Here is a 26,289-nt window from a genome sequence, read left to right on the forward strand (position 1 = left end):
TCATTTTTGATCTCCTGAATCTAAATGAAGGCAGTTGCCTCCTATCCATTTGATATATCCCAACAGTCTTCTTAGGTAGATCTTGGACATTGAGGAAGATGGTAGCAATAGGTAGAATATCCAATATAGCACCATATTTTGATAGTGTGTCTGCCACTGAATTTTCTTCTCTATAGCAATGTTGAACTTCAATTCGATGACTCTGAATAATCGTTTTCATCTTTAAAATATCATCATGAATCTCCCAAGAAGGTGAAGAAGATCCATTAAGCATATTAACAATTAATAAAGAGTCCATTTCTAGAATTATATTGTGAATCCTATTAAAGGCAATCCACTCAATTTCAAAAAGTGCAGCTTGTATTTCAGCCGTATTGTTAGTGCAGAAGTGAACAGCCTTGGCATATGCCATGACAAGCTTTCCACTGCTATCCCTAACAATATCCCCAATACCGGCCACTCTTTTCATAACATTACTACTCCCATCCGTGTTAAACTTCAGTCTACCTGAAGGAGGGAGTGACCACATCACCTTGAGAGCTTTCATTGGAGGTTTAAAACCTTCTAAGAACCTGCAAATTCTAGCCCAGTCGTCTTGCCATTTGATTCCCTTGTAGTGAACTTTAAGAAGCATGATTATCAGTGATTGCACTCGATCTAGCAAGCTTTGTACAGAAGCATATGAACTTTCATATTTAGAGGAGAGGAAATCTCTATGGAGTAATCTGAATGATATTTCAACACAAGTGACAAAGCCTTGGATAATTGGTGGGATTTTAATGCTATGTTGTATACTCAAGACAGAATGTATGGCAATCCAGTAGCAATGAGTGAAGTGGTAGATTTTTCAGACTGTATTCATAACCTGTTTCTGAATGAACTGGTATGAAAAGGAGAGTACTATACCTGGTCCAATAAACAACAAGGTGATGATAGGATACTAAGTAGAATTGATAGGGTGTTTGGTAATGACTTGTGGATGTCTAACCGGGGGCATGTATGTACTGAATATGATGTGCCATTGATATCTGATCACTCTCCTATGCTGCGGAACATCAAGTCTATTAGATCTAATATTAAACCACCATTTAGGTTCCTTAATGTATGGACAGATCATAAGGAGTTTGGAAATATAGTGAAGTCCATATGGAACAGAAGATTAGCAGAAGATGATATGGAGAATGTATGGAAGAAGCTCAAAGCTCTGAAGCTTTTATTCAAGCGACTAAATGCTGATGAATATAAGGGAATAACAAAGAGAATTGAAGATGCAAGAAGTGACCTTGTTACAGTCCAAGAAAAGATGCAAAGCCAATATAGTGACAGTCTACTAGAGCAAGAGAAACAAACTCTCCAACAACTAGAGAAGTGATCTCTAATTGAAGAGAATATTCTGAAGCAAAAATCAAGGGTTAAATAGATTAAACTGGGGGACGGAAATACCAAGTATTTTTCTACTATTGTGAAAGAGAGGAGCCATAGAAAGCAGACACTAGAGCTGACTACCGAGGATGGAAGGAAGGTTAATAATCAGATTAGCATCAAAGAAGAGTTTATAAGGTTTTATAAAAACCCGATGGGGGCTTCTACAAAGACATTACCAGCAATCAACAAAGAAATAATGAAGAATGGCCCTAAGCTTACTCATGAACAACAACTTAGTTTGATTGCAGAAGTGATAGAAGATGAAGTATATAAGGGTCTATGTGCTATACAAGAGGATAAAACTCCTGGGTTGATAGATATAACTCATGTTTTTTCAAGAAAGCATGGCCTATATTGAAGCAGGAGATTGTGCAAGCAGTGCAGGAGTTCTTTATCACTGCAAGAATGTACAAATGTATTAACTGTACAACAATTACTCTTGTTCCTAAAGTGAATAGCCCAACTACAGCAAGAGAATTCAGGCCTATTGCATGTTGTACTGTCCTTTATAAGATCATATCTAAAATACTATCTAGCAGACTGCAAGGAGTAATTACTAGTGTGATAAGTGAAGCTCAGGCAGGATTCATTCCAGGAAGGAAAATATCAGATAACATAATCTTATCTCATGAACTTGTGAAGGCATACACCAGAAAGAATTCTTCCCCAAGGTGTATGATCAAGATTGATCTAACCAAAGCTTATGATTCTGTAGAATGGATATTCTTGGAACAAGTGATGGTTGAGTTGGGGTTCCCTAGTAAGTTTCAGCAATGGGTGCTAACAGCAATGGGTGCTAACCTGTATGAAAACTGTGACCTATTCAATTATCATCAATGGAGAACCTACTGAGCCATTCCCAGCTGCAAATTGATTGAGACAGGGAGATCCCATGTCTCCTTTCCTCTTTGCAATTGCTATGGAGTACTTGAGTAGAAGCTTGAATGGACTAAAAAGGGAAAGGGAATTCAAATATCACCCAAGGTGTGCTAAGCTTGGCATAACTCATCTGAGTTTTGCAGATGATCTGTTACTTTTTGCAAGGGGTGACATGGCCTCAATCACTCAGTTACAACACTGTCTTAATCATTTTTATGCAGCTTCAAGCTTGAAAGCCAACTAGGAAAAGAGTTTAATCTTCTTTGGAGGTGTTACTTAGTTGGCTAGTGAAGAGATAGTGCAAAAAGTTGGTTACTCCATAGGTATATTGCCAGTTAAGTACCTAGGAGTTCCATTAACCACCAAGAAGATGTCCATAGCCCAATGGCAACCACTTATTGAGAAGATGGTGGCAAGAATTTCTTCATGGACAACAAAAAAACTCTCATATGCTGGAAGAATTCAATTAGTGCAATCTGTCTTATTTGGTATTCAGGTTTATTGGTCTCAACTGTTTCTGATTCCTAGCAAGGTCTTGAAGACTATTGAAGCATACTGCAGAAGCTATGTGTGGTCAGGAGTCGATGTCATTACAAGAAGATCTCTGGTAGCATGGGATAAAATGTGTACTCCAAAAGTGCTGGGGGACTAAATCTAATCAATCTAAAGCTATGGAATAAAGCAACAATAGCAAAGAACTACTGGGATCTAGCAAACAAAGGGGATAAAATATGGATCAAATGGATACATGCATACTATATAAAAGGCCAACAACTGTCTAATATGCCAATACCAAAGCAGGCTTCCTGGGTAGTTAGAAAGATGGTAGAGGCAAGAAGCTCAGTGGCAACAATTCATATTCAGCTAAAGAAGAACAACAACATGATCTGACAACTATATTTGGCTATGATAGGGCAATTGCCAAGAGTAGAATGGAAGATGTTCATGTTTGGAAATGAAGTTAGGGCAAAAGCTAAATTCACAATGTGGCTATACTTCCAAGATAGGATGCTAACCAGTGATAGATTGAACAAATGAGGGGTGCAAATGGACAAGGAATGTATTATGTGTAAAGTACATGATGAGAACATGAAGCATATCCTTATTGAATGTGAGTATGCTAAGAGTGTTTGGACAAAGCTGCTAAAATGTATGCAGAGGCAACCAATCTGGGCAACCTCATGGGACCAACACTAGAAATGGGTTGCAGAGAATGCAACAGGGAAATCAAGTAAGGCAGGAGTATTCAGGATGGTATATGCAGAAGCAATTCATGAGATATGGAACGAGAGAAATCATAGGATATTTGAAAAGCAAAGCAGGAAAGCTAAAGAGTTAGCTAGGAACATAACATGCATATGTAATGTTAGAGCAACAAATCAAAATAGGCAGCTTATACAAAAATTTCAATTCTGATTGTAAGTAATAGCAGAGAGGAGGAAAGTATAGTAGCTATATGTATAGTTTGGAGAGATGGAGCAAATAGGACAACAGGCCGAGTTGTAAGACAACCGTGGATTTGTAAAGCTTCAATGGTGATTAATGGAAATTTCTAATTACCAAAAAAAAACAGAGCAAATGTGTGGGAAAGATTTGAAAAAGTCTAGGGTTATGATTTCTTCTATTGTCGAAATCTCCCCGCTACGTTTCCTACAAATTCGCCTAAGTATTCTTTACCAATCGTGAGCACTGTCGTAACTCTCTTTCGAGCAACTACTACAATTTACTAGACATATTCTCTCGAACTACGCTAGCTGACACTAATTCACCTCTTACTACGATCGCACTAAGGTTTCATTATCTCTAATCCCGCCTTTAAACCTCCGTATTGATCTCTCAAATACGTTAGGAGTGGTGTTGTTCAACGACTACCTAAATGTATACTCTATCTCGAGTAATACACACTAAATAAGCACAGTTAATTGAGAGCTCTTTAATTAACAACAACGAAAATATAGTTGAACAAGTAGATAAAAGATCAATGGCAAATTATATTAAACGTAGTGAACAAATCATCCCCCAATAGATTCCATCAAACCCTAGATGAGAAGGTTTAGCTATTCATATCCATACTAACAATCATGATAATAATTGAAAGCATTAAAATACAGATTAAGGAAGAATGGAAGAGAAAAAACTCTTGCGATTCGTTGCTTCTAAGTGTTCGCCTAGCCTTTTCCCTCTCAAATAATGTCTAACCCCTAAGAAATAAGTTTAGAACCCTTTTTATACATATTGGGGCGTGTAGGGTTGAAACTACCAAGTCCTAGCCGAATTAGGACGAAATCTGCCCTTAGCCGTCTCGCTTGGCGTCTAGCGCCAACCTGGAAACCGAAATTTTTTCACTTCTGTGTTATTCACCAACCTGGGCACCAAAATCATACTCTCTCCAATTTCTTCTGTTTTTACTTCACTTTGCATGCAAGCTTGCCAAATCACTTCAAATTGACTCATACACATATAAACACCATTATTAAGCTCGAGTCACAAATATTTACACCAAAGTTAACAAGATTGAGGTATAATGCAAGGAAAATTACATGCAAAAATATGAATTTTTAGCCTAATATCAGTGATGATGATCGATAAGGAAAACTATCAATATGTATCCGGTGTAAATAAAAAATTAATTAACTTATTATGGTTAAGTAATTAAATAAGTGAAAAGTGTACATCAAATAATTATGGTGCAATCATAGAAATTTATATATAACAATATGTCATTGTGTATTAATTTAGTGTAAATATTAAGTGCATATTATTATTATTATTATTTTCCAGAATGATAAGTGATGAGTGACAAAGCAACTGTCTTTATCGGCTTATTAATTCCGAAAATCTTATAAAAATTCAGAAAATAAGATGGGTTTGTGAGTCAATTAAACCAATAGGTTCTGTTTAATTATTCTATATTACGTATGTCGAAAATAGGAGTACTAATACCTAATAATTGTAATATAGTAAGGAGCTTAGAGCAATAAAGTAGTCCCCACAGGACATGCCATGGTCACTTTCATAGGAAATGTGTGACACTTTACCAACCACCCCAAGATTTTGCTTAACTTGAAGTTAAGGGCCCCTTTCTGGCTCTCCAAATCATCTTGTCCCTCTAGCTTTAAATTAATTCTTTTGGATTTCTTCTACTTTTTTAAAAAAAACATAAATAATCGCCTAATAAATAATTGAGAGATGAATATATAATATATAATTAGTGCATAATATATGTATATTGATGAAAAATATTTTATTATATATCTCTTATTGATCTCTACAATTTTTTATTTCCTCCACACATTAAAACAAGCTAATAATACCCATATTTATAATAGTACGAAACATATTTTAACTAGAAATAGAAAAATCTATTCCTTTATTAATTTTGACTATAAATTCTATTTAGACATGAATTAAATAAACATGCAAATATCAAATCCTAAACAATTTCGATTTCCTACTACAACTTTAAATTAGTTTTTCAACATATATTAAGTAGTGCTATAAATATTTTTAGCCGAGTCTAAAAAAAATTAGATTTTCATTTTTGTCTTTGGTGTTTATTGGCATTTCATTGTGTAGCACATGGGCTGGTAATATTATTTACACCAAATTAATAAATATATTTATATTATGTGATGGACTTCTATTACTTTACTACGATTGGTTGTTATATATTGTTATCGCATTAAATTACTTAACTATGATAAGTTGATATGGTTTGATAAAATACTAGGTGGTGGTACGTTTTTTATCAGGAGTTTATTCTATTTGTTCCTGTATCGACTCAGTAAAAATTTACCCTCACTCGGATTTAGACCAAATTAATAAATAGAAAAAATCAAGTGAAGATAAAATATTAGGTAATTCTTTCTATCTGTTTAAGCTTTGATGGATAGAGTTATATGTGAGATGACATATATTTTGTGTGAGCACAAACTGTTCCGCACACCACGATTATCTTAAAAATATTGAGGAACTATATAGTGTGTTCCTTTGGACAAATAGAAATTAACATCTAGAAAAAATTTCCCTCTAGCTAAAATTGGAAAATAATCCCTCAAAGCTCCATCTGTAATTCTCATCTTACTCAACCTTAAGACTTAAATAGATTATCATATATCAATGCAATGGATAACTGTAGTGCCTTTTTACTTATGTATGGAGTTAAAAACAAATGAAATTTCCTTTTGATTAAATTATTATTCAGAAAAATAACAAATAATATTCTTTTGATTTACCTGAAAAATTCTTATCTAATTTCTATAAGACTATAACTGAATACGGAGAAACAATATCTTCCTCGATCTGTAACTTCTCTCATTTTTCACCTCCGATGCCAAAATTTACTATTTATGTGATTTCTAAAGGCACATAATCAAACAAATCTTCCTTTTGGAATTAATTAATAAACAAATTACTCTCTCCGTCTGAAATTATCTATCATGCTTGTTAAAAATAGTTGTCTCCAATTATTTGTTATTTTAAAAGTGTAAGACAAAATTAATTATTTTTTTATTTACCCTTAATAGTAATTGTTCTTGAAGATGAAGATATCACATAAATAGAGTAAATATTCAATGAAGATTGAAGAGAGATTATATTTTAAGATATAAATAAGGGTAAAATAGTCCAAAACTCTTTCAAACCAATAATTTCTTAGAAGCTTGTAAAAGAAAAATATGACAGATAATTTAAAACAGGTGAAGTATTAAAATCACATGTAATGTCAAGTACCTGATAAACTCCCTTTTAATTTAAGAGTTATATATACCTCCTCGTCGAATCATCATTAGGCAAATTTTATTTGCCATTAATTCATTTTCTTATGCAAATAAAAAAATAAAAAATATCATAACTTTATCTTGGATTCGTTTTCGTCTCATTCTTTCTTACTTTCTTTGCCTTTTTTCTGTTTAAGTCAACTTATACAAAAAAATGTATATAATTTCAACTCAACCTTTTACTATGCTTTGAAATAATAGGGAGACGTTAACACTTGGAAAGCATCAAAATTATGAAGGCAGTCCAACTTTTGCCATAACAAAATATATACAAAAAGAACAATATATATATATATATATATTGAATTTAGTACTCCCTCCGGTTCATAATAAGTGACCATTTTATCTTTGACACACCCATTAAGGAAATACGAACTCCTAGAAGAAAAAAAGATGTATTCACTAAATTAACCTTAATTAATTGTTACCTTGACAAATTAGAATATGTAAAGAAGGCAAATTTTAAAAAAATAAAATTAATTCCTTTTAATTATGTAAATGAACACTTATTTTGAACCAAAATAAAAAGATAAAATGGTCACTAATTATTCGAGGAGTAATTATGGAGGGCCAAAAGCTAGGGGTGTACATATGTCGGGTTGGTTCGGATTTTATAATTACCAAACCAAACCAATTGTGTCGGGTTATTAAATCTAAAGACCAAACCAAACCAATAAAACTCGGGTTTTTCAATTTCGATTTTTTTCGGGTTTTCTCGGGTTATTCGGGTTTTTTTCGGTAAAATCTTCGTAGAACAAAACATATAAGTTGTGCTCAAAATATTTCTTTAATCCTAGTAAGATGCAACTATATAAAGTATTTTACAAGAAAATAATATAAAATATGAGATGTGTCATGGCATTATCCTAAAATATTCAACAATAAAGACAATAAAATTATGTAATATAAATATTGCTAATTAAAAAGCCATAATAAAAATAAACATAATTTAAAAGTACTAAGTCGTGTTAAAATAAGTAGACTAATAAGGGAGTATTAATTACATGACTAAACGCTAAAGAAAAAATAAAAATAGGTTATGCATTTTTATCCAAAATTATTGCAAAACAAAAAATAGATATTCAATACATTCTCATTCGTAGTATTGAATTGAATGTCTTTTGTTAGCACTAGTATTGATTTGATTTTGGTTTGGGCTTTTGTTAGCATTATTTAATTTACTAATATTAATGGCATAAAACTTATTGGAACATTCAAAAGTTTTAAGTCCAACCTTGAAATAATACCTTAAAAGATAAAATTATGAAAAGTTTTAAGAAATATTTATAAATTACATCACAATAAATATATTTATATATTAAATCTATCTAAAATTTCTATATATGTAATGTCGGGTTGGTTTGGTTTCGGTTTGACTTTCTTTGGTTAAAACCAAATCAAACCAATTATGGTCGGGTTTATTTTTCCAACACCAAACCAAATCAAACCAAACCATAGTCGGATTTTTTTTCTCAGTTTGACTCGGATTATCGGGTTGGTGCGGTTTGTCGGTTTCCTTTGTACACCCCTACCAAAAGCAATGCAACACTAGTCTATATATGGAATGCATGTGACCGTTCTTTAAAAAAAGAGTGGTGCTTCTAACCCGAATAACCCGAAAACTCGAGAAAAACCGAGATTGAAAAATCCGAGTTTTATTGATTTGGTTTGGTTTTTAAATTTTATAATCCGATACAATTGGTTTGGTTTGGTAATTGCAAAACCTGAACCAACCCAACTTATGTACATCCCTACTCAACATTTATTTTCAACTTTTCATTTCCAAAACACGGCAACTTTATTAAACATATCACTTGCAATTATTTCCTACTTCATAAGTTTGGACAGTTCGGAAAGATAGTAAAGCAAAGTTAGCTCGACATTATTTTCTCTGGCTTTATAGATTAAATCATACTTCATGCAATCTTAAATATTATGGTTTTGATAAATTGAATTTGTTCTATAATACTTATTCTTTTAAAAACAAAGTGACATTTCTTACACTCTTATTACTACTTTAATCAGTAGAGTTTTAATTACACAAAACGCTTAAGAGATAGAAAAATGGTAGCATAAACAATATTTATGTATTTACGACTATTCCCTTTGGTCCACTTTAATTGATTTTTTGATATTATTTTTTTTGCAGTTTACAATATTTGTTTTTTCAAATATCAAGAATGAATTAACTTTTTTTTTTCCAAAGTTATCTTTGGAGTAAAGAATCTCGGAGTATCTGTTATACTTCTAATGAACAAATTAAAGAGATAGTAAATGTTAATATGATCAATTTTAATCTTAATTAATATTAATTAATGTTAAAAAAGTGAATTGCATAATATATGTGAAAACAACTAAAAAAATCGACCAAAATAGACCGGAAGAAATATTACATAACTTTTATAAGAATGTTTGTGATCCTTAAAATACAAATAATATGAATCAAATGTAATAACTCCTAACATACCATTATTGTATCCACTTCAGTCCTTTATCTTTTCTCCCAATTGATTATTGCTAAAATATTACTATTACATGGAACAAATGCGGACACCTACTAAATACTAATAATAAAAACATCTGTATGACAATCTCAAGAAATAAGGGCCACAACACAGAGGAACACATTAGGATAATTATATCTTTTCTACGACTGTTGAGCGTGCATTTTTAATATTTTGTTGAATATCTAAGAAATAGAAAAGAAAAAAATTCAATATTGCAAGATTTAAATATAAATGATCTATCAAATCATGAAACCTGACATAAATAAATGATTGTTCAACGTTAGTACCAACTGGCAACTTAATTTACTTTTATGAAAAAGGTTTGACGATTTTTTTTTAAAGTTAACTGGAACAGCTATTATTTTTTTTGGGAAATGTTTTATGAGTTTAAAAATTTAAAGGTTTGTGAATTTTCCTATTTCTCTTCTTGTGGAAGAGACCGAGATAAACGACATATACCCAAAAACATCATAGCGAACTTGCTTGATCAGCTACATTGCCAGCCCAAGCCCATGTAGCAATTACCTTCTTGTTGGTTATTTATTGGAATTTTTACATTCGTATGCAATGTAAGAAACTATATTACCCTCAATATTTAAGGTTTGATATAATTATATTTAGTATACCTAATTACTAATTCTATACCATAAGGTTTTTTAACTGTACATTAATTGTACCTTATATTACTCCTACATTTATGATACCGTATATTCCTCCAAATCCCCCCTCCCCCCACGTTTCTCTCTCCCAACCCCACACCCTCACCCACGTATCATCACACTCTCAGAGACCAGAAAAACAATTGAAACCCTCTGCTAAATCCAGAAAAACAATTGAAACCTTCTACCATTAACGTCCAAAATCAAGGTTTTTTCTTCTACAACCAATCAAATCTTCAAAATTTCATACACAACAATAATTTTTGGTGGTTATGATTTCGGGTTCCTTCAGTAATATAAGAGGAAAGGAGAAGAGAGCAGCAATTCCATCATTGACAGCCATTAAAAAGCTTTGAAGCTTTGAATTCGAATTTGGGTTTTCAAAAATCATTATTTGTTTGGATTGGGTTGTTGTAAATAATTGGAAATATGGTTTGGAGTTTATTTCTCAATTTTGAGGGGTTTTGATGAAGATTAGACTTGGTTTTGGCTGAATTTCAGATTGAAATTCGAAAAAGAAGAAGAAGACGTATATTGCAGAAATTATAGAAAAATTATAGATAAATTGAAGAAAAATTGTAGACTGTTGTTTATTTATTTTTCTTGAAGAAAAAATTGCAAAAATATTTTTTTGGATTCCATATTTAGCATAGTAGTTTCGTAAGGAGTAACAAGAGCATATAAGAGAATCACAAAATTGTAGCATAATGGGAATTTTCGACATACTTACGTTTTTTGCAGAAGATTTGTAGAAATTTTAGTCGTTTTTGATTTATGAAAACAGAAAACAAAGCTTCTACAATCAGAATACAAATAATCTATAATTTATCGATAAAATATCTACAAACTGGGTACATTGAATTTTAATATCCCAATTCCCATTCAATTGTAGCATAATTGGGATTTTTGACATAATTGCGTTTTTTCAGAAGAATTGTAGAAGTTTTAGTCATTTTTTTATTTGTGAAAACAGAAAATAAAGCATCTACAATCAGAATACAAATAATCTACAATTTATCTACAAAATATCTACAAACTGGGTATATTGAATTTTAATATCCCAATTCCCATTCAATTGTAGCATAATTGAGATTTTTGACATAATTGCGTTTTTTCAAAAGAATTGTAGAAGTTTTAGTCATTTTTTTATTTGTGAAAACAAAAAATAAAGCATCTACAATCAGAATACAAATAATCTATAATTTATCTACAAAATATCTACAAACTGGGTATATTGAATTTTAATATCCCAATTCCCATTCAATTGTAGCATAATTGGGATTTTTGACATAATTGTGTTTTTTCAGAAGTTTTGTAGAAGTTTTATTTATTTTTTTATTTGTGAAAACAGAAAATAAAACATCTACAATCAGAATACAAATAATCTACAATTTATCTACAAAATATCTACAAACTGGTACATATTTGGACTCGAAATGCTTTCCCTGAAATGTATGTTTCACATTTTTAATACATATTTTTGTCCAAAACAGTACTAAATCATCCACTTAAATACAATTTTTATACAATGTTGTTCAACTTTCATACAATAGGTAAATAAATAAAAGAAAAATAAATAAACAACTGTCTACAATTTTTCTATAATTTATCTACAATATGTCTTCTTCTTCTTCTTCTTCTTCTTCTTCTTCTTCTTCTTCTTCTTCTTCTTCTTCTTCTTCTTCTTCTTCTTCTTCTTCTTCTTCTTCTTCTTCTTCTTCGAGTTTCAATCTGAAATTCAGTCAAAACCAAGTCTAATCTTCACCAAAACCCCTCAAAATTGAGATATAAACTCCAAACCATATTCCCAATTATTTTCAACAATACCCAATCCAAACAAATAATGATTTTTGAAAATCCAAATTTGAATTCAAAGCTTCAAAGCTTTTTAATGGTTGTCAATGGTGGAATTGCTGCTCTCTTTTCCTTTGCTTTGTATTTCCGCCATAATTGCTTTTGTTGCAGAAGAATTGTAGAAGATTTTGTCGATTTTGATTTGTGAAATTAGAGAAAATGTTGAAACAGAGTTTAGCGCAAAAAACAGAGTACGAAAATTTTGTAAAGAAGTCGACGATAGTGATTGTGAGCACGTGATTTTTGCCCTACAAGAACTACTCCAAAAAATTCAAAATAAAATAGTTTTGCGTTGCTTGTGATTTATTTGTACTTGTCTGTGCATGTTCATTTTTTACTTTAATTAAGAAAAATATAAAAGTATATGTGTTGCATTTGCATTTACAACTTAGGATTAATTAAATAGTAATTTATTTTACGAAAATAAAAAAAATCAAAAATAACGTACTTCGCATTTTTAGGGTTTAATGTCAAATTGTGTGATTATCTTTGTATTTAATTTTGTGTGATAATTATTATTAAGGCTTAATTAGTATTTTTAAAGTTAATTTTGGTAATTAGGAATCAAAATGAGAATGAAAGAAAAAGAAGAAACAAGAGAAGAAGAGTTAAAAATCGGACTGAGCTGATTTTAAAAAGGAAAAGTTCAGGACCAATATCACACCCCATATCCAGGCCCAACCGGCCGGTCCAAGAGACCATACCAAACAACGTCGTTTCAATGGAAAAAATCTCAGCCATTCAACCAAGCGACATCCAACGGTCACAGATCAATACCCGTATCCAAGAACCGAACCCGACCCGTTTACCCCGAACCAAACCCGCCTCAGTACTTAACCAAAACGACCCTGTTTGACCCCCTAACCTAATCTGGACCGTCGATCTTCACTGATCCAATGGACCACATTAATTACCCCATTTCAATATACCAAACACCAAATCAGAGACCTTAACCCTTTCATTCCATCTCCAACCTTCAAGAGACCACTCCCTCACACCACCGTCGATCACCCACCAAAAATCACCTCACGGCGGTTCCGGTGGTTCAATCCCCCCCATCTTCACACCACTGAACCCCCACGACCTCCTCATGCCAATCCCGTACCCATCTCCCTTCAAATCATCCCCGAGTTCCTCCAATATTAGATCAAAGAACTAACCAGAACCCTAGTTCGTCTAATTAACCCCAAACTCACACCCCATGACCTCCTAGACTCCCTCACCCCAAATCCTTTCTTGGTTTCCCTCGAATGTTGGCCTAGATCGTTGGATTTTAAGTCCAAGAACGAACCCTAAAATTCCTAAACTCCCAAATCGGTTGAATGGTGAAGATCTTGACCGAATTAGACCTTAGTCCTATGTTATCGCATTGAAAACACCGGCCAAAAATTGGAGGCTTCTCGGATTTGTTAAATATGGCTTGTTCTCCGGGTATTTCTTCTTTCCGTTCTTTTTTGTTTAGTTCCTTTACGTTTTAGTTTAGTCGTTTGAATCCCCGTATTTCATCTGTTCTCCTTCTCCTCTTCATCTATCAAGATTCGTCGAGTGCATTATGAGCCTTTACATTTAACTGATAATGGATTTGATTAATTTCAATTACATTCACATCAGTTCATTGAAAAAACTCTTGAAATTGTTCGTAAAATTACTTCTGTTTACTTTGCTCATATAATTCGATTCCAGATTAACCTTGTGTCTCGATACTGTTAATTGATTTTTGTTTGAGCCTATCTAATCTTAATTTAATTATGGCTGAGTTTATTGATAATTAGACAGTAGTAAGTTGAGATTACATTGTGGTTGAAGTTCAGTCCAGAATTTAGGAAGTTGCTTGGTTATAGCTGCAGTCTTAGTATAGATTTTAGAGGGTAATGTATGATTTGAAGCTTGGAAATGTCTAGTTTTGAATGGTCTGTCAGTGAGTGCTAATACACCATTAAACTATTGAATTTGTTTAGTAAATGGTAAGAATCAGTGATGGGCAGAACATTTTTGTGCAACACATTTACTAGGGGGAATCAAAGAATAACATGGGTCTTGGTTTTAAGAATTGAAAAGGAAAAGCAACTGAATTGACTAATGGTTTTATTGGTTGGAAATCAGAGGCAAGATGGGGTTAATAATAAAAGTTGAGAATGCACATGGGAATGGGTAGTGGAACCTGCTGTACAGTAGGATATGCACTACTCTTTTGAACTTCAGGAGATTTTAAAATAGGAAAACCCCATGCCTAGACAATGAAAAAGTAGAAATGATAACCATGAGGACGGATTTTTTAAAACCTGGGCAGCCTGTCTTTGGACAGGAAGGGGGAAGGGCTTCTCTCTTTCTAATAAGCCTATAAAAATCAAGCTAGGAGAGCACAAAGGGGGGGGGGAGGAAAAAAAAAGAATATTGGGCAGTTGTTGAAAACTTAAGAACAGTTTTTAGGCAGTTGGAAAAGAGTCCTGAAAAATCAATTTTGGTGAGTCTTTAATCAGTCTATAAGAGCACTGTTTGAGAGCATCTTGAGGGGAGTTTTTTAGTCAGTTAAAAGAAACAGTTCAGAAAGCTTGTAAGGATTCAATTTTGAGAGCGTTTTGAACTTGAGTCTAGAGTGTTAGGTTACTGTTTCATCAACCCTTTGAGCAAACCTTCAGTTCACTTTCAAATATGAAATATCTTGAGTAGTTTGAGATTCTGTTCTGTACCTATTTCATTAAGTGTGAATCCGGAACTAGATTTTGTTTCAAAGCACTACATCCCATGGTTTGAGGTTGATGGGTTTTGGTTGTTGAGTTTTGGTTTAAGTTGCTGTTGCATTGCTTGAAGTCCTTTTCCTGATCTTTGGTATCGTTTGCTGGTTTGGATTGCTGCTATTGCTGATTGTTAATTTGTTACTGACTGACTTCGTTGACAGCTCATTCCATCCCTTCCTGTTGTTTCAATTCCAGGTACATTTTCCTGTAACTCTGTTGGCTGTGGAATGGATTGGAGAAAATGAATTAACCATGAGGAAATTGAAGCATGAAATGCATTTTAGTTCATTAGAATGGTTCTATTTATTCTTCTATAGTTTTCAATTACTCTTTGTTTCTAGTTGATTTGTAGTTAGTGTTAGAATCACATTATGTGTTAGTTTTATTTCGCCCCCCCTCCCTAACTCCTTCAAGTATTAAATGTGCAAGCCCCATTAAACAATTGTAGAAGGTCTAATGCATGGTAATATAGCCTAGTCTAACCCATAGTAGTTAAAAGTGTTAAATATTTCAAGATTCATCCAGTTACAACCTTTTCACCATTTGTAGTAAGTGGACTGTAGAATTATTATTCTTACAGGCTTATACTATTGTTTGAACTCCTGATTTAATCTTTCGATTGAAGAAGTAGTGTCAAAATGGTCGTGAGCTTCAGTAGCTACTCTCAGTTAGTTTTGGTAGTTATAAAGGGGGGTCCGAAATGGTTATAAGTGCCAGTAGCCAATTTCAATAATCCCAGTCCAAGATATCGAAATCACTTGAGTGTTGAGAGTTGGTTTAGTGGTGTTGATTTGAGTTGTTAATTAAGTTGATACTACTGTTGTCAAGGCCAAACCAAGTCTTCATTCTGATTTGAAGTTGTGGTAATATTTAGGAACTCATTAATAGGCAAATAAATAGGATAATCTAAGTTGGAATTAGAACTCAAATGACTAGTGCTTCATTGGTTTTGAAGTAGGTCATTGCCGTTTCTTCTTCATTACAAATTGCCAACCACACTTTGAATGACTGGAAGGGAATTTTAGTGAATAATTGTGTAAACAATTGAGGTCTGGTTTAGTATGACGGTTTGGGCTCAACAGCCCATTTGCACGAAGTGAAGGCTTCAATGCCTTAAGGAGCGGCCCAGGTCCCCTTTTGCTGCATATGTTTGTTTGGACCTGGGCCTAGGCCCATACTGTCCATTTATTTTTGTTTATGAGATGCAATCTTGATTGTTTTGAACGAACGGCTAACAATGCTTTGTTTGTCACTTATCATGTTATTAGAATTAGTCGAGTTGAGTTTGAATTGTGAGAATTTGGTCGTTTCAAATACGTTAATCAACTAGGATTATTTCTTTCGTTCTTAGAGACAAAAATAAATAGAAGAAATCATAGTCACTTTATGATATCCTTAAATAAAAAATGAGACGAGCCTTTCCAAATAAAAAGCATAACTTGCGGGGCCCTCTTTAATTGATCATGTTAAAAATACTTAGAATCCGGGATGAGTCGTCTAGCGAACTTCACGGCCTTCCCCAAAATAATAACGCATTAGATTCTTTAGGCACGATTTTAATAAAATTACATTCCTAAACTCGGGTGTGCATTTCATGTAACCTAAATCCAAATCCTAGAACGTTGTATAGAAATGTGTCGAGGATCCGGGTGCATTTCATGCGACGTAACCCGAAAACACATTTTTAACGACGTTCACTTTCTCAAAATTTTAATTATAGCGGTAAATAATCTTTAAAATTTCACTATAGGATAGCATGTATTAAACTAATATATTTAGCCATTTATAATAGTTTAAGCGACCGTGCTAGAACCACGGGATCCGGGGGTGCCTAACACCTTCCCTCGGGTCAATAGAATTCCTTGCTTAGAATTTCTGGTTCACAGACTTCAAAAGGAAAGTCAAAATTTCCTCGATTCGGGATTTAAAATAAATCGGTGACTTGGGACACCAAAAGCCAAACCTTTCCCAAGTGGCGACTCTAAATGAATAAATATTCCCGATTCGTATAATGTCACTTAAAATGGAAAAACTCGCTTATACATTTATCCTTCGGGGTAAGTGCGTAAAAATGAGGTGTGACAGCTCTGGCGACTCTGCTGGGGATCCGAACCCAGAATCTCTGGTTCAGGGTTCAGAATTCGAGCTTTAAATAATTGTTATAATTGGCTTTGTTTATTATCCGATTTTTACATGTTTGTGCCTAATGGGCTAAATGCTGCTTTTACCGCTTTGATATTATCTGAAATGTATATAAACTGTTACGAAACCCTTCTCTTCTCACCTTCGGGGATGTGCTCGCTGGTCGAGACTCCCTATTCTGTTAGTGTCATACCTTGAAATAAGAAAGAGGCTCGGACAAGTTATTAAGCCGGATGGCCTTTTGGTTCCCGGTACGTAGCCCCCTCCTCGACTCGAGTTGTCCGCTCAGGTACACAGTCTAGAACAAATACCCAGGTTATGAACCTAGAATAACTCAGCTTCATGCCCGATCCCTAGTAGAAACGTTTGTTTGCATCACGTGCATTTGACTTTGGAGGCTCAACACAGGGGTTGGGTCTGTCTAGGACAAGTGTACCAAAAAAAAGACCATGCTGATGCATCTTACTTGCTACTTGTATATTTATTTGCTTCGGACTTGCATGCTGACCGACTTTTGAATATTTTGAGGAAAGAGAAATAGCAGTATGAGGGTTAAAGAGAGTTAATCGCCTGTTCTGAAAAAAAAACCAATGTCCAAATAGTGTCGAAACTCTGCCGAATTTTTGAGAAAATGAAAAAAAAAGAAAAAAAAAGGGAAAAAAAACAAAAATATAGTTTTATTTGCCAATGAAAAGAGTCTGGTTTTCAAAAGAAGTTTGTTTTATCGGCCCGAACTATGCCAGTTTGATTCTCACAGGATGTGAGATACGTAGGCAACCCCCATCGGGTCCAACTTCACTTTTTGCGAAAATAGCCAAAAGAACAAAAATTTTATTTGAAAATAATTAGGGTGATGCCATTCTTGCTAGAAATAGCCGAATGTCCCTAAAAGGGTGCCGGAGGGCTATTTTTACAAGAACAGCCGCCTGTGCTCATTTTTTAGGCTTCCATCGGTTAGCCGACACAGCCTTAAAATCTTCGACCCCGAGGTGCTGAAAGGCCGTATTGGCAAAACCGGGATTTATTTAAAAAAAAAGGGGAAAAAAATGAGCACAAGTCAATCGAATCGTGATTTTTAAGTCAATTGAATCGTGATTTTTGCTTAACCACCCTAATAAATGTGTAGAATAAGCACAAGTCAGAATTTGCACATAACAATTGTGAACAAGATCCCTTTGGAGTTGCGCATGTGGTGGGATGACTTGGGCGAATCAGGGCGCAACACAGTCAATCTATACCTGGGAGGCCTCACTGGGTTGCTAAAAATTAATCCTATGGGGGATATCATAAAGGCCTTGGTCGCATTCTGGGACCCGACTCACAACGTATTTCACTTCTCGAATTTTGAACTTACCCCAACATTGGAAGAAATATCCGGATACATCGGGGGTCCCAAGGTTCCTCTGAGACACCAGTACCTAATTGCTCCAAGGGCCGTAGCCGTACACAGGTTCCTAGACTCTTTGAAAATAAGCAGGAGGGTCCACAATCCAGACTTGGCAGCTGGGTTTTGTACTTTGCGATTTATATACAACAGATATGGCCATATATGGGGGTTCAATAAGCCGGAAAACAAAATCTGTAGCAAAGGAAATCACCTTAAGTGGGAAGAACATAGGCGTTTTGCATTTATGGTAGCCTTTTTGGGACTCCTGGTGTTTCCTAGAAAAGACGGGAACATTGACATACGAGTATTTGGGGTTGTCAGCACTTTACTTACTCAGGCCAACAGCACCCTCGCACCCATTATAGTAGCTGAAATCTTCCGCGCTCTCATAGCCTGCAAAGCCGGGGGAAGCTTTTTTGAGGGGTGCAACGCGTTGCTGCAGATGTGGATGATCGAACACCTATGTCGTCGTCCTCAATTTATGAGTTATGGGTCGACAGAGAAAACGTGCATAGAGGAATTTCCTACGAAGCTTGACGGAATCAGCTTACCAGAAGGGGTCACAGAGTGGACAGTGCGCCTCCGTTCTGTCACTGCGGGCCAAATAGAATGGACATTTAGATGGTTGCCTGTGGATGAAATCATATATATGCCAGCCACTGGACCCCATTTTCTTCTGATGGGGCTTAGAAGTATCCAGCCCTATACCCCTTATCGAGTTTTGAGGCAGTTGGGGAGATGCCAAATAGTTCCGAAAGATGAAGATCTTAGTGGCCAAATAGTCGAGATCGGGGCCAACGGACAATTTGCTGAAGCAGCAGTCCGCCAAATTTGGACCGAGTGTCAATACTTAACGGCAAATACGTGTGTACGTGATCGGTCCAAAGGTGAAGTTTCGCCGGGATACCTTGCTTGGTATAAGAGAGAAATCGAGTTTGGGAGGCCAACCAAAAGACCCCATCTCCAGGAGTTCGTCGAGGCATCGCAAGAACAATGAGATTGGTTGGCTAAAGAAGAGAGTTACAGGGCAGAAATAGGCAAGCTGAAGCAACAGATTAGAGACCTGGAATTTGAAAATAGTCTGCAAGTTGACGGTGATCAGGGAGAAAGGAACAAATTGGTCCAAGAAAATGAGGCGCTGAAAGCCCAAATCCGACAAATGAGGATAGATGCTTACAACCAACAAAGGAGTCGATCGGATGAACGGTTAATAAAAGGGTTAAAAAAGAAATAAGTGAGTGCCGGAATAATTTGAAGCAATCTGAGGGTACCATAGTATCACTCCAGGCACAATGGGCAAAAAGAACAAAAGAGCGCACACAGTACTTACAGCAGGCAAGGAAAGATTATAAAAAGACCATTGTCAGTCTAAAAAGGAAGGTGACCACCCTAGAGAGCAATGCGGCTAAACAAGCCAAGGCTTTTGAAACCGAAAGTAAACACTGCTATAATCTAATGGCCTCGATGGAAGATGAAATACAACAGTTACGGAAACAACATCTGCATGATTCTCGGGTTTTGAAGGCTAGAGGGGATCAGATAGAATGCCTACTCCCAGAGAAAGACCGAACTAGGGACAAGATTTTGACTATTGCTCATGCTATTAACAGGAAATGTCGGGTCTGTGAAAACATGACCCGCACTACTTTCTTCTCGGCGGTGATGATATTTGTGAAGCAAATCATGTATGAATTGGAATAGCTGGAAAGGGGCCTTACACCTAAGCCCGCGGCGAGGCCGAATGACGCCCCGCGGGCACCCAAATTTAAAACTCTAATGTGTTCATAGTTTGAATCTGCATTTTCTTGTTCCTTAGAGTCTGTTGTTTGTTAGAGTCTGTTTTTCTTTCGCATCAGAGTCTGTCAGAAGTTATTGAGTTCGTACTTGGTTTGGTTTCGAGTCTATTATTTTCCTTTCCAAAAGCGTCTGGTTTGTAATAGAATGTTTATTAATGAAAAATCGAAAAATTCCAAAATTGTCTCTTTGCTTTTCGCACCTATAGGCCAGAACTACGCACGGTCTGATTCATGCGGGGACATGATACGTAGGCAATCTCTATAGGATTCGACCACCACTAAAAAAGAAAAAGGGAAAATGAAAAATAAATAAAGAAGGACAGAATAAAGGAAGCTTAAAAGAAGGGGCACAATTATGAGAGGCCGGAATGACGCACGCAACCGAAGCAAATGCATGATAGAAAATAGTTAATTGACTAGGTGCATTGCATCCCAACGTGTAATTGCATATGTGTTAAACTCTAAAAAACTAACAAGTTTATTGATTTCCAGAGAATTCAAGCAGTTAGTATTTAGAGGATACTGACACATTATCATTACCAAACCAGATCAAAGGGACCAATACCGGAAATCATGTCTATCCCAGATGTCGACACTAGTGTTGAGGTAGAGGAGTTGGACGTCTATAAAATGAAAGAGGAGATGCTCAAACTTAAGCAACAGATGGCCGAAATGTACCAGGCTTGGTCCAAAGGCCAATCACCGCCAGTTTACTCTGCTAAGCCGACTTTTACCCCACCATTAGCTTAGTCTCAGGATCATCCCGCCACCGATCCAGGTTTTCCCATTTATCAGCACTACCATGGCACTACTTCTCATACGCCACAAGCTCCACCCCAAAATCAATTCCATACCCTCCTCCGCCAATCACCCCTGTCTTTGTGGCACGTCCACCGACTGTACTCCATCCCCGAGTGAACCTGTGTTCCAAGCGCAGGACAACCAATATTATCCCGTGGAGCTTACCTTCAAAGCACCTGAAGCCTATCCATATGATCCACATTCTGACCTACCAGGGAAAGCAGAAAAACCGGCCAGAAATCCTGAAAAGGAAGAGATGTTCAGAAAAATGAAAAGCATAGAACAATTCTTTAGGGATATGAAAGGGTTATGAGGTCAGGTGAGTGTCGCTTACAAATACCTGTGTTTGTTCCCAAATGTACAACTACCGGCAGGGTTCAAAATGCCCAAATTCGACTTGTACAACGGACACGGTGATCCGGTGGCTCATTTGAGAGGTTTTTGCAGTAAGATGAGGGGAGCCGGAGGAAAGGATGAATTGCTAATGACTTACTTCAGTCAGAGTTTGAGCGGAGCAACATTGGAGTGGTACACCCGCCAAGATCATGGAAGATGGTACACATGGGATGATCTGGCACAAGCATTCGCTTGTCACTTTCAGTATAATCTTGAGATCATTACGAACCGAATGTCTTTGACTAAACTAGAGAAGAAGCACAGTGAAAGCTTTAGAGAATATGGTTTCCGGTGGAGGGAGCAAGCAGCAAGGGTAGATCCCCCAATGAAAGAGGCGAGGTGGTTGATTACTTTTTGCAGGCTTTGGAGCCGACCTACTTTGGTCATCTGGTGTCCGCAATTGGCAAATCTTTTAATGAGGTTGTAAAAATGGGAGGCATGGTCGAGGAGGGGCTTAAGTCCAACAAAATCATGAGTTATTCAGCGGTCAAGGCAACCACCCAGGCCATTCAAAGCGACACTAGGGGTGTGCTCGGGAAAAAGAACAAGGAAGATGTCACGACTGTTAAGTCCGGAGCCTGGTTCGGATCTAGAGGCCCGTCACCCTACTATATCCAATCACGACCCTACCACCAAAATTACCCCCATACTCCATATAGCCCTCCACAACATTACTACCCACAGCCAGATCCCCATTTTTCCGTCCATCATGCACAAGCCTATACCCAAACCCCGACACACGCACAATGGCGCGCGCCGGCTCCACAAAATCCATACCCAGCTCCACAAAACACATATCTACCCCCAAAGGCCTACAGAAATCCCCCCGGGATAGGTTTCCGACCAAACCCAGCCCTCAAGAATGAGAGGTCACAGAAGCAAAAAACTTTAACTCCACTGGGGGAATCATATACCAGTCTTTTCCATAGATTGAGGCAGTTGGGCATGTTGAATCCAATTGAGCCTAAAATGCCAAATCCTCCCCCTAGAAATCTTGACCATTCGGTGAGTTGTGAGTACTGTTCAGGGGCCCCAAGGCATGATACAGAGAAATGTTGGAAGCTAAAAATAGCTGTGCAAGAGCTTATCAATACTCATCGGATCGAGGTTCAAGCCCTAGAAGCACCAAATATTAATCAGAATCCACTGCCAGCTCACTATAAGACACACATGATTGAGTTGATACACAAAGAGGGGGAGCCGAGGAAGCCCTCACAGACGGTAATGATGATCCGTTCCAACGAAACCAGCTCAAAGGAAAAAGTAACCAGTGGGAAATTAGTGGTCCAGTTGAGAGGGGTAGATGATAAGCCAGCTATGGTAGCTGAGAGAGGGTCGTCGAGACTTGTTGCAGTGAAACCCGAGAAAGCTAAAGTGGTAGTGCCAGGGGTTGCAAGTAAACCTGTTGTGGTCGTGAAGGTTGCTCGCACAGAGCCTGTTATTATAAAATCGGTAACTCAGCTTCCAGTGATCAACAGCAAGGCTGTTCCTTGGAATTATGAACGGGTGACGGTGATTTACAAAGGGAAATAAGTCAAAGGAGAAGTGTGTGAAGCCCAAGGTCTAACTCGTTCGGGAAGGTGTTTTGCTCCCGCAGAGTTAAGAAGTGCCAATCCAGTAGCGACAAAGAATCCAGTTACCGAGGAAGAGGCGGAAGAATTTTTAAAGAAAATGAAGGCGCAAGATTACTCCATTATAGAGCAGTTGAGGAAGACCCCGGCACAGATCTCATTGTTATCCTTATCGATCCATTCAGATGAGCACCGCCGGGTATTGATGAAAATTCTAAACGAAGCCCATATTCCGGATAAGATCTCTGTGAACCATCTGGAGAAAATAGCAAACAAGATTTTCGAGGTCAACAGGGTCACTTTTTCAGACGATGAGTTGCCCGTGGAGGGTACAGAACATAATAGAGCCTTCTATTTGACCGTGAAGTGTGAAGACTCGGTAGTCACTCGAGTACTAATTGATAATGGGTCCAGTGCCAATATATGTCCTTGACCACGTTGAACAAACTGAAGGTCGATGGTGATAGAATTCACAAGAATAACATCTATGTTCGAGGGTTTGATGGAGGTGGTACAAACACAGTGGGTGACATCGTACTTGAATTAACAATTGGTTCAGTCAAGTTCACCATGGAGTTTCAAGTGTTAGACGTGGCAGTGCCATATAATCTTCTGTTGGGGCGACCCTGGATCCACGCCGCCAAACCAGTGCCTTCTACATTACATCAGATGGTCAAATTCGAGTGGGATAGGTAAGAGATCGTAGTACATAGGGAAGACAATGCAAGCACCGTAAGTGATGCCATCGTACCCTTCATAGAGGCTGACGATGACAAGGGGCCCTGGGTTTACCAGGTCTTCGATACGGTTTCAGTGGACAAAGTTCCCGAGGGTGAAAGCATCCCACTTCCCAAAATAGCAGCTGCAACTGTCATGGTAGCCTCAGAGATGTTGAAAAACGGGTTTGTGCCAGGCAAAGGTTTAGGGGCTGATCTTCAGGGTATTGTTCAACCGATTTCTTTACCCAAAAATCTGGATACCTTTGGGATGGGGTTCAAGCCTACAGTGGCAGATGTGATACGGGCCCCCAAGTTGAAGAAAAGAGTCTGGGTCCTTCCCAAGCCAATCCTGTGCCTGTCCAGATCTTTTGTCAGGCCGAGCATCAAAAAGCAATTGCTGTCCAAGGTTACAGGGCCATTGATTGGTGCAGATGGAGACTTAAATGAAGGCTTTGAAAGAGTATTCACCGAAATCAACATGGTAGAAGTTGGGGAGGGGTCCAGCAAGGCGGATGTGCAGTTTGTGGGGCCAAAGGCAAAAATCAACAATTGGATGGCTACTCCTTTTCCCATTCGGAGGGAGTCTTGGTAGTTGGCTCTGATTTTCCTTCCTGTTTTCTGGATTATTCCAGGGTTGTAGTCCAGATTTCTTTTATTTTTGTTGTGTTCATCAAAGTGTGAAACCTTGTTATCCCGTAATTCAATAAAATAAAAAAGTTTCTTCTTCATTCCTTATTTTATTTTAATTTTGTTTTCTTATTTTCTTTTTCTGTACAGTTCTCTCTGGTCTTAATGACATGGCGTGCATAAGGAATCCTCAACCCAGTCTTAAAAATCAATCTATTTCCGAAATGATAGTTCAAGAAGTAGATTGCGATTACGAATCAGAATATGATGATGAAGATGAAGCCTTTGAAGAAATTAGTAAGGAGTTAATTCACTTCGAAGAAAAACCCAAACCCAATTTGAATGACACAGAAGCCATCAATTTAGGGGACACAGACAACGTCCGAGAAACTAAAATAAGTGTCCACCTCGAGCCAAAAATCCGGGAGGAGTTAATCAAAGCACTCATTGAGTACAAAGATGTTTTTGCGTGGTCATATGATGACATGCCAGGTTTAGGCACTAATTTAGTGGTCAACAAATTGCCCACTGATCCAACGTTCCCACCCGTCAAGCAAAAGTTGAGGAAATTCAAAACTGATATGAGTGTGAAGATTAAAGAAGAAGTTACCAAGCAGTTGGATGCAAAAGTTATTCGGGTCACTCGATATCCTGTCTGGTTGGCTAATGTCGTGCCTGTACCGAAGAAGGATGGCAAGATCAGAGTATGCGTCGATTACCGCAATCTCAACAAAGCAAGTCCGAAGGATAACTCCCCTCTACCCAATATCCACATTTTGATCGATAATTATGCCAAGCGTGAGATCGGATCTTTTGTGGATTGCTATGCCGGGTATCATCAGATTCTAATGGATGAAGAAGATGCAGAAAAGACGGCCTTCATCACGCCGTAGGGAACTTATTGCTACCGAGTAATGCCATTTGGTTTGAAGAATGCTGGAGCAACTTATATGACGGCAATGACTACTGTGTTTCATGATATGATACACAAGGAGATTGAGGTATATGTAGATGATGTGATCATAAAATCAAAGCATCAGGCCGACCACGTCGAGGATTTGAGGAAATTCTTCTAGAGGCTTCGCAGGTACAAGGCGTTCCATCCGAAAAGCTGTTAGAATTCATAGTCAGTCGACGAGGCATCGAGTTAGACCCATCAAATATCAAAGCCATACAAGATTTGCCCCCTTCGAGGAACAATACTGAAGTGATGAGTCTGTTAGGAAGGCTCAACTACATCAACAGGTTTATTGCTCAGCTCATGACAACTTGCGAGCTTATTTTCAAGTTGTTGAGGAAGGACGCTGCGATCAAGTGGACTGATGAGTGTCAAGAAGCGTTTGACAAGATAAAAGGTTACTTGACAAACCCACCTATGCTGCTTCCGCCAGAACCAGGGAGACCCTTGATTCTTTACTTTACAGTCTTGGAAATTCATTTGGTTGTGTATTGGGGCAACATGACGTCACTGGAAGGAAGGAACAAGCCATCTATTATCTTAGCAAGAAGTTCACGGATTATGAGGTTAAGTACACTCACCTAGAAAGGACATGTTGTGCCCTAACTTGGGTAGCACAGAAGTTGAAACATTATTTGTCATCCTACACCACCTACCTCATTTCGCGTTTGGATCCGTTGAAGTATATCTTTCAAAAGCCTATACCGACAGGAAGACTTGCAAAATGGCAGATTTTGCTCACAGAGTTTGACATAACCTATGTGACTCGGACTACGATGAAAGCCCAAGCATTGACCAATCATTTGGTCGAGAACCCGGTCGATGAAGAGTATGAGCCACTAAGGACTTATTTTCCTGATGAAGAGGTGATGCACATTGATGAACTAGAACAGGCCGGAAAACCAGGTTGAAAACTTTTCTTTGATGGGGCTGCTAATATGAAAAGAGTCGGAATAGGAGCTGTGCTTATTTCTGAAATAGGGCATCACTATCCTGTTATGGCTCAACTTCGGTTTTATTGCACCAACAATATGGCCGAGTACGAAGCATGC

The 26,289-nt window shown here is 37.0% G+C and overlaps 1 protein-coding gene across 1 annotated transcript; it reads left to right on the forward strand.

Annotated features, from left to right (window-relative positions):
* The first annotated feature begins 1,576 nt into the window (after positions 1–1,576).
* LOC104224993 (uncharacterized) lies at positions 1,577–3,643 on the forward strand. Its single transcript, XM_009776737.1, has 3 exons — positions 1,577–1,690; positions 1,789–2,228; positions 3,463–3,643. Exons 1-3 carry the CDS (start codon positions 1,577–1,579, stop codon positions 3,641–3,643), a joined length of 735 nt encoding a protein of 244 aa, XP_009775039.1.
* The last annotated feature ends 22,646 nt before the right edge of the window (positions 3,644–26,289 follow it).

This window comes from Nicotiana sylvestris, chromosome 4 (assembly GCF_000393655.2).
Source record: "Nicotiana sylvestris chromosome 4, ASM39365v2, whole genome shotgun sequence".
Lineage (NCBI taxonomy): Eukaryota > Viridiplantae > Streptophyta > Magnoliopsida > Solanales > Solanaceae > Nicotiana > Nicotiana sylvestris.

What these genes read in the sequence shown, in the direction of transcription:
- LOC104224993 (XM_009776737.1), top strand. Translation starts at nt 1,577, where the DNA reads ATGGGGGCTTCTACAAAGACATTACCAGCAATCAACAAAGAAATAATG. An exon ending in CAGAAGTGATAGAAGATGAA is followed by an intron (nt 1,691 to 1,788) that starts GTATATAAGGGT and finishes ATATTGAAGCAG; the next exon opens with GAGATTGTGCAAGCAGTGCA. An exon ending in ACAGCAATGGGTGCTAACCT is followed by an intron (nt 2,229 to 3,462) that starts GTATGAAAACTG and finishes AAATGTATGCAG; the next exon opens with AGGCAACCAATCTGGGCAAC.